General features: G+C 40.5%; 1 protein-coding gene across 4 annotated transcripts in view; it reads left to right on the plus strand.

Moving 5' to 3' along the window:
• The window catches only part of LOC128687410 (uncharacterized), a gene marked incomplete at its 3' end in the record, with an annotated part of 165,677 nt that extends 164,222 nt beyond the window's left edge, over positions 1–1,455 (plus strand). For all 4 annotated transcript variants that reach the window (XM_070092752.1, XM_070092754.1, XM_070092755.1 and 1 more), the window contains 1 exon segment: positions 1,246–1,455. In XM_070092752.1, coding sequence (XP_069948853.1) covers positions 1,246–1,455 — 210 coding nt within the window.
• Between the last annotated feature and the right edge of the window lie 8,759 nt (positions 1,456–10,214).

Below are 10,214 nucleotides of genomic sequence, written 5' to 3' on the forward strand. Positions count from 1 at the left end.
CCTATTTTTAACTGACAAATCCATTTGTTCTCTAGGCTTTCTTAACTTGTTAATCTCACTCCAAAACTTTTTCTTATTTTCAACAAAATTTGTTGATAACATCTCACCCACTCTTTCATTTGCTCTCTTTTTACATTGCTTCACCACTCTCTTAACCTCTCTCTTTTTCTCCATATACTCTTCCCTCCTTGCATCACTTCTACTTTGTAAAAACTTCTCATAAATACCTTCAGTAAAAGATTCTCTACCATTTCAGAAGATTTTTTTTTTTTTTAAATTCTTGACATTGTCAGTGCTTTTAATTTTGAGAGTTCCCAGCAGTGAAAGGGTTTCCTATATCTAAGGAGAGAATTGCATCAATATACAGTACACACATTTTCATGTGTAGGTGTTCATTTGCAACACCTAGATTCAGCCAGGGTAAAAACAGTCAGCCTGTGCTGACTGTGTTGTCTGTGACATCTGAAAACATAGCATGAGATATTTAAAATGACTTTGTCAGCTAGAGAGAAATTGCAACTTGCATAGTTGAGAAGTTTGACTGCAAATCATCGCTTCATTACCTACATGCCTTAAGTGTTAAGTAAAATTAGTTTGTGCTGCAATTTCTGATAAGGAAAGAATATTCTCATGCTGATACTAGTCTAAGCAGGCTTGTGTGAGCATATTAGGGAAAGCTATTTAGCCAGACATGAGCCCTGAAGGTGGGAATGGTAGTTTGTGAACTCTGAAAGAGGGGTGAGGATATTGTAGTTGGAAGGTCATCTAAATAGTGATGTCAGCACACTTACGACAAGATGGCAATTAATGAATGATGATGAATGTGTTTCCTTTTTTGGGGTAACCCTTCCTTGGTGGGAGACATCTGATGAGATGAAAGGAAAAAAAATATTTGCAAAGCATAATTTAGTACAGTGGACCCCGGATAACGATCAGCTCCCAACTCGACCAATTATGTAAGTTTATTTTTGTAAGTGCTTTTGTAGGTGTATTTTTAGGGGTCTGAAATGGACTAATCTAATTCACAATATTTCTTATGGGAACAAATTCGGTCTATAACGGCACCCAAACAGACTTCTGGATTGAAATAATATCGTTATGCGGGGGTCCACTGTATATGTTCATTATTAGTCATTGTTTGATGCTTGAAGTGATACTTTGCTCAACTCTTTTATGTTATAAATTCATGTCTTATTGAAGCTAAAGAACATTATCACTAAAATGTTTCTCATTTATTATTACCAGGTTCATGTTTAGTTGGAAAGCTGTGTAGTACTATTAACAAACTATGTATAGGAGAAGTGACCACAGTTTCATTGTTACTGAAATGGATCATGGTACTCATGAAGGAGCCACCACAGTGGTTAAACTCCAACTGTGTGTGTCCATCCCAACTCTTGGCTGCACTTCTCAAGCACATTTGTCAGACATTGGATTATACAGACACAGAGAAAGGTATGTCTGAGATCTCAGTTGTCATTTTAGTCACTCCTCTCTGGTATACGAGTGAAATGGAAGCCTCTTAAATATTTTACACTGGCAGGATTCCTGTATTTTCTGTTTTTACCCATGACTATGCAAGATAACAGGTAAATTTTGCAATTACTGATTACAGTAAGGGCCCACTTTATGGTGTTCTGCTAATACGGACATTTCAAATTATGACCAAAACTCACTATACGGCTCCCCCACCTGACTTTCTAATACGGTCACCGCGCCCCACCCGGTTTATTTATATTTTCCATGAGCTCCATAAGCATCACGTCTCTCCATTATGTCTGGAAACTCCAAAATTTAAAGTGTTTTTAAAAGTTATTTCATAATTATACTTGTATATCTGTACCTAAATAAACTTACGCACTGTGCTGGCGTGCAGGTACACATTAAAATCACTAAGTGTCTTATGTCTGGAGACACCATATTAGTAATGATAATAATAATACTCAATAATAATCACTGAGTCTCATTAAATGTCATATATTACATTAATATACACATTTTCATTAATCCATCTATGATATTTTTTCAAAATTATATAATAAACATGATACATAACATATAAAGATGATAAATGCTCAGCATACAGAGGGGCTTTTGGCATGTATACCCATGTAATTTGTCAAAATAAAAAAATCTAACCTAGGTAGTAGGTTGGTAGACAGCAACCGCCCAGGGAGGTACTGCCGTCCTGCCAAGTGAGTGTAAAACGAAAGCCTGTAATTGTTTTACATGATGGTAGGATTGCTGGTGTCTTTTTATTCTGTCTCATACACATGCAAGATTTCAGGTACATCTTGCTGCTTCTATTTACACTTAGGTCACACTTCACATACATGTACAAGCATATATACACGCACCCCTCTGGATTTTCTTCTATTTTCTTTCTAGTTCTTGTTTATTTCCTCTTACCTCCATGGGGAAGTGGAACAGAAGTCTTCCTCCATAAGCCATGCGTGTTGTAAGAGGCAACTAAAATGCTGGGAGCAAGGGGCTAGTAACCCCTTCTCCTGTATATATCACTAAATGTAAAAGGAGAAACTTTCGTTTTTCCTTTTGGGCCACCCCGCCTCGGCGGGATACGGCCGGTGTGTTGAAAGAAAGAAGAAGAAAAAAATCTAAATCTAAATACACCCCACAGTAGAATAAATAAACATAAATATGAGATGCGGTGGCCAGACGACTTGTACGAGTGACAGCAAGAATAACGTTTTCTCTACTCCAACATAAGAGAAAAATGTGTTACTGGGGGTAACTGTAGAAAATTATTCCTTTCATATGCTTTCACTCAAAGCGTCATTTCTTCTAAAAATGGTGTTACATGAGAATGGGAGTGTTCCTCTTTATTTATTCAACCATATCAATGTAGAGACAACTTGTACACAATGTAACTTGCACACAAACCAGACGTGTTCGCCTGGTTTGTTTACATAACTCCACGCCTGTCCTCTCTCATGTACTCTCTCTCTCTCATTTATTCATTTTATCTCGTTTACTCACCTCTAACCCTGCATTAAGACTACAAATATTTTAAGGTATGTAATGAGTGAACTGTGTATGCATTTTATGTGGGGTGGCCTGGTATGGTAGCCTCGCTGGCTACCATACATACCACACTTGATTTCTTACAATAAATACTACTCGACTCATCCTAGATTAAGACTACAAATATTTTAAGCTAAGTAATGAGTGTACTATATGTGTATTTTACTTTTTTATTGTTTTTAATGCCTAGTTCCATTGCTAGCTTAAAATATGTTAGTGTAAACTTGTTATCTAAATATTTTATATTATTTATTATCACACTGGCCGATTCCCACCAAGGCAGGGTGGCCCGAAAAAGAAAAACTTTCACCATCATTCACTCCATCACTGTCTTGCCAGAAGGGTGCTTTACACTACAGTTTTTAAACTGCAACATTAACACCCTTCCTTCAGAGTGCAGGCACTGCACTTCCCATCTCCAGGACTCAAGTCTGGCCTGCCGGTTTCCCTGAACCCCTTCATAAATGTTACTTTGCTCACACTCCAACAGCATTTATAAGTGAAAAAAAAAAAATGTTCCACTTTACTGTGATTTCCGCTTTACGGCAGTAGCCAGGAACCTAACCTGCCGTATAAGTGGGGCCCTACTGTATATTCAGTATACACTATACAGGCCTCCCTCAACATTCGCAAGGGTTAGGGTATCAAGAGCCTCGCGAATGTTGAAAAACCGCGAATGTTTGGTGCCCCAATATATTGTAAGGAAATAGTATAATACAATACTGCTTCCTTAACTTGTTGAACCATGAACAATCATAAAATACATGAAAATGTCATAAAATATTGTACTAAATACATACATGTTATGGTTTAATAACATGTATGTTATTAAATACCACTGCCTCAACCACTACCTCAACTACTGTGGCGCACTGCTCGTATTTTGGTACAATTTCTTTCTTCAATTATACAGTAGACCCCCGGTTCACGATATTAATCCGTTCCTGAGAGCTCATCGTAAACCAATATTATTGGAAAGCGAATCAATTTTCCCCATAAGAAATAATGGAAATTAAATTAATCCGTGCAAGGCACCCAAAAGTATGAAAAAAAAAACTTTTACCACATGATATATTAAGTTTAATGCAATATAATAATTACAATAACAATAATAACAATAGAATAATCACAATAGAATAATTGACACTTACCTTTAATGAAGATCTGGTGATGATTGATGGGATGGGAGGAGGGGAGAGTGTCGAAGTTTTTAATGTTTAGAAGGGGAAACCCCCTCCATTAGGACTTGAGGTAGCAAGTCCTTTTCCGGGGTTACTTCCCTTCTTTTAATGCCACTAGGACCAGCTTGAGAGTCACTGGACTTCTGTCGCACACCATATCTGTCCATAGAGGCCTGTACCTCTCGCTCCTTTATGACTTTCCTAAAGTGGTTCACAACATTGTCAGTGTACAGGTTGCCAACATGGCTTGCAGTAGCTGTGTCAGGGTGATTTTCATCAAAAAAGGTTTGCACTTCAAGCCACTTTGCACACATTTCCTTAATTTCAATAGTCTTTAGCACCCTTGTTCTCGATGGGTTGGCACTAGAAGCTTTCTTGGGGCCCATGGTGACTTATTTTGCAGAAAAAAGCACCAAAAACAGTGATAATATGGATAATATAGAATGTACCGAATGTATACTTAGATGCGCGCACACTGGCTGGCTTGTAAACACCGGACACGTCTCGTACGAATCGAATCGCATACCGGGTTTTGTAATGGGAACCGAGGCAAATTTTCTGCGATATAATGCATCGGTTACCGGATTTATCGGATACCGATAGCATCGCGAACCGGGGGTCCACTGTACAGTGGACCCCCGCATACCATTGGCCTTACATAACGTTAAATCCGCATACCGATACATTTTATCGCTAAGATTTTGCCTCGCATACCGCTAAAAAAACCTCTGCTCAACGCTGTTCGTCCGAGACGTGTCTAATGTGCGGCCTGAGCCAGCCTCACATGTTCCGCCGGTGACATTGTTTACCAACCAGCCTCCGCGGTAACATCCAAGCATACAATCGGAACATTTCGTATTATTACAGTGTTTTTGGTGATTTTATCTGCAAAATAAGTGACCATGGGCCCCAAGAAAGCTTCTAGTGCCAACCCTACAGCAATAAGGGTGAGAATTACTATAGAGATGAAGAAAGAGATCATTGATAAGTATGAAAGTGGAGTGCGTGTCTCCGAGCTGGCCAGGTTGTATAATAAACCCCAATCATCCATCGCTACTATTGTGGGCAACAAAACGGCAATCAAGGAAGCTGTTCTTGCCAAAGGTTCAACTGTGTTTTCGAAACAGAGATCGCAAGTGATGGAAGATGTTGAGAGACTCGTATTGGTATGGATAAATGAAAAACAGATAGCAGGAGATAGCATCTCTCAAGTGATCATAAGTGAAAAGGCTAGGAAGTGGCATGAGGATTTAATTTAAAAAATGCCTGCAACTAGTGATGATGCGAGTGAATTTAAGGCCAGCTAAGGTTGGTTTGAGAGATTTAAGAAGCGTAGTGGCATACATAGTGTGATAAGGCATGGTGAGGCTGCCAGTTCGGACCACAAAGCAGCTGAAAAATATGTGCAGGAATTCAAGGAGTACATAGACAGTGAAGGACTGAAACCTGAACAAGTGTTTAATTGTGATGAAACAGGCCTGTTTTGGAAGAAAATGCCAAGCAGGACCTACATTACTCAGGAGGAAGAGGCACTCCCAGGACATAAGCCTATGAAAGACAGGCTCACTCTGATGTGTTCCAATGCTAGTGGTGATTGCAAAGTGAAGCCTTTATTAGTGTATCACTCAGAAACTCCCAGAGCGTTCAGGCAAAAGAATATCCTCAAGGCTAATTTGTGTGTCCTGTGGAGGGCAAACAGTAAGGCATGGGTCACTAAGGACTTTTTCTATGACTGGTTACACCATGCATTTGCCCCCAATGTGAAAGATTACCTAACTGAAAAGAAATTAGACCTTAAGTGCCTCCTGGTGTTAGACAATGCCCCTGGTCATCCTACAGATGTGGCAGAGCGACTTTATGGGGACATGAGCTTCATTAAGGTGAAGTTTTTGCCTCCTAATACCACTCCTCTCCTGCAGCCCATGGACCAGCAGGTTATTGCAAACTTCAAAAAACTGTACACAAAAGCTCTGTTTGAAAGGTGCTTTGTAGTTACCTCAGAAACTCAACTGACTCTAAGAGAGTTTTGGAGAGAGCACTTTAATATCCTCAGTTGTGTAAACCTTATAGGTAAGGCTTGGGAGGGAGTGACTAAGAGGACCTTGAACTCTGCTTGGAAGAAACTGTGGCCAGAATGTGTAGACCAAAGGGATTTTGAAGGGTTTCAGGCTATCCCTGAGAGGAGTATGCCAGTTGAGGAATCCATTGTGGCATTGGAAAAGTCCTTGGGGTTGGAGGTTAGTGGGGATGATGTGGAAGAGTTGGTGGAGGAGGACAATGAAGAACTAACCACTGATGAGCTGCTAGATCAACTTCAACAGCAAGAAGCCAGACCTGAGGAAACTGGTTCGGAGGAGGGGAGAGAGAAATTGAAGAAGTTGCCTACTACAAAGATTAAGGAAATCTGTGCAATCTGGCTGAAAGTGCAAACCTTTATGGATGAAAATCACCCTCACACAGCTATTGCAAGCCGTGCTGGTGACTATTACACTGACAATGTTGTGAAACACTTTAGGGAAGTCATAAAGGAAAGAGAGGTACAGGCCACTATGGACAGATATGTTGTGCGACAGAAGTCCAGTGACTCTGAAGCTGGTCCTAGTGGCATTAAAAGAAGGGAAGTAACCCCAGAAAAGGACTTGACACCTCAAGTCTTAATGGAAGGGGATTCCCCTTCTAAACACTAAGACTCTCTCCTCCTCCCATCCCATCAATCATCACCAGATCTTCAATAAAGGTAAGTGTCATGTAATTGTGCATGCCTTTTTCAGTTTGTGTGTATTAAAATTAATATTTCATATGGTAAAAAATTTTTTTTTCATACTTTTGGGTGTCTTGCACGGATTAATTTGATTTTCATTATTTCTTATGGGGAAAATTCATTCGCATAACGATAATTTTGCATAACAATGAGCTCTCAGGAACGGATTAATATCGTTATGCGGGGGTCCACTGTATTGTGTTTCTCAATTTCCTTACCAAAGGGCTGGCGCTAGCAAGTTTCTTTGGGCCCATGGTTAATTATGTAGCAGTCACACTCAATCTACAAGCACCAAACACAATGAATTTTTGTGAAATGTTTGGAAGAGTGTGGAGACTAATGCTCACCCCAGCATAAACAAAGCCACACTGACTGACGATGCCTCAACTACTTCTTCCACCACTGCTTCAACCCTCGTATTTTTGTACAGTTTCCTTCTTCAATTCTATCGTATTATTATTATTATTAATACGGTAGAATTGAAGAAGGAAGTAGTACAAAAATACGAGGGTTAAAGCAGTGGTGGAAGAAGTGGTTGACACATCGTCAGTCAGTGTGGCTTTGTTTATGCTGGAGTGAATATTAGTCTCCACACTCTTCCAAACATTTCACAAAAATTCATTGTGTTTGGTGCTTGTAGATTGAGTGCGACTGGAGTGGTTGAGGCATTGGTTGAGGCATTGGTTGAGGCATTGGTTGAGGCATTGGTTGAGGCATTGGTTGAGGCATTGGTTGAGGCATTGGTTGAGGCATTGGTTGAGGCAGTGGTTGAGGCAGTGGTTGAGGCAGTGGTAGAGGCAGTGGTAGAGAGAATGGTTGAGGCAGTGGTTGAGGCAGTAATACATGTTATTAATAATAACATGTATTATTATTATTAATAACATATATCTTATTAAATACCGCTGCCTCAACCGCTGCCTCAACCACTGCCTCAACTGCTGCCTCAACCACTGCCTCAACTGCTGCCTCAACTGCTGCCTCTACCACTGCCTCTACCACTGCCTCTACCACTGCCTCTACCACTGCCTCTACCACTGCCTCTACCACTGCCTCACCCACTGCCTCAACTGCTGCCTCACCCACTGCCTCAACCACTGCCTCAACCACTGCCTCAACTGCTGCCTCTACCACTCCAGTCACACTCAATCTACAAGTACCAAACACAATGAATTATTGTGAAATGTTTGGAAAAGCGTGGAGACTAATACTCACTCCAGCATAATCAAAGCCACACTGACGATGCCTCAACTACTTCTTCCACCACTCCCACAACCCTCATATTTTTGTACAATTTCCTTCAGTGCTATCATATTATTATTATTATTATTATTACGTATTATTATTATTAGCAGTAGCAGAAATGTTTGATTCTTTGCCGTGTTCAAGAGTAAACATATGATGTCACCGTCCAGTACCTGTCTGAATAGCCATTCCAATATTCAGTCATGAATGGGTTGACATTATTTATAATGTAGTTTAATAGCAAATAATGAACAAACAAAACACTCACCACACTGAGTGGTGGGAGGGCTGGCTGCCAGTTTTGGGGGTCAGAGGGAGGGTAGTAGGGACTAGCGGGTGGCGGGAAACTTAAATATGATTTGGCGACTGGGAATTTGGCGATTGGGATTTGGCAGTTGGGAATTCGCGAAAGTGTGAAGCCCGCGAATATTGGGACTAAAATTGCTGTGTTCCATATCTCCGGTAATTGTCCCATATCCGTTGACTTATTGTAGATCATAGCTAGTGGATTAGACAGTACTTCTGCACCCTTTTGCAGAATCCATGGTGACACATTGTCAGGTCTCATTGCCTTTGATGTATCCTCTTTCCCTGTTGTACAGACAGCATCCATCTAGTATCTGTCAGTGCCTCCTGTTCCTTAGTCTCTCTGGTATTTTCCAGTTTCCACTGAAATATGATATGAATAGGTAGTAAGTTACTAAATGCTGTAAAGAGTTTTTATGAGGATAATGAGGCTCAGGTTTAGGTGTGTAGGAGAGAAGGAGATTACTTTCCAGTGAAAGTAGGCCTTAGACAGGGATGTGTAGTGTTACCATGGTTGTTTAACATACTTGTAGATGGGGTTGTAAAAGAAGTAAATGATATGATGTTGGAGAGGAGGTTGGGATTAAGTTATGGGGAATCAAATACAAAATGGGAATTGACACAGTTACTTTTTGCTGATGATACTGTGCTTTTGGGAGTTTCTAATGAGAAATTGCAAAGGTTACTGGATGAGTTTGGGTGTGTAAAGGAAGAAAGTTGAAAGTGAACATAGATAAGAGTAAAGTGATGAGGGTATCAAATGAGTTAGGTAAAGAAAAATTGGTTATCACATTGGAGGGAGTGAGTATGGAAGGAGTGAATGTGTTCAGATATTTGGGAGTTGACTTGTCAGCAGATGGGTTATGAAGGACGAGGTTAACTATAGACCTGATGAAGGAAAGAGGGTGGGTGGTGCATTAAGGTATATGTGAAGATAAAGTACGTTATCCATAGATGCAAAAAAGGGAATGTATGACAGTTCAGTGGTACCAACACTCTTATATAGGTATGAAGTATGTGTTGTAAATGCTGCAGCAAGGAGGGTGGAGGCAGTGGAGGTGTCGTGTGTATGGGCAATGTGTGGTGTAATTATGATGCAGAGAATTCATAGTGTGGAAATTGGGAGTTGGTGTGGAGTTACTAAAAGTATTATTCAGAGGGCTGAGGAGGGTTTTTGAGGTGGTTTGGTCATTTAGAGAGGATGGAGCAAAATAGGATGACTTAGAGGGTGTATAAATTTGTAGTGGAGGGGAGATGGGGTAGGGGTCATCCTAGAAAAGGATGAAGGGAGGGGGTAAAAGAGGTTACGTGTGCAAGGGGCTTGGATACACAGCAGGCATGTGTGAGCTGTTGAAGTGTGAGCAGGGTAATATTTTGTGAAAGGATTCAGGAAAACCAGTTAGCTGGACTTGAGTCCTGGAGGTGGAAGGTACAGTGCCTGCACTTTAACCCCTAAACGGTCCAAACGTATATATACGTTCTTACTGCTAGCGCCCCAAACATATATATATGTTTTATTTTTCCTGCCTCCAAATTTGGCACAATTGCTGGCCCAGCCATTCTATGCTGGCCCGACCATTCTATGCTGGCCCGGCCAGCAATGTGTGATGAAAAGATGCTTCTTAACGTACACCAAAAATGAAAGAAATTGGATCATAAATAATGGAGTTCACTTCTCAGTC

Source organism: Cherax quadricarinatus, chromosome 40 (assembly GCF_038502225.1).
Source record: "Cherax quadricarinatus isolate ZL_2023a chromosome 40, ASM3850222v1, whole genome shotgun sequence".
Lineage (NCBI taxonomy): Eukaryota > Metazoa > Arthropoda > Malacostraca > Decapoda > Parastacidae > Cherax > Cherax quadricarinatus.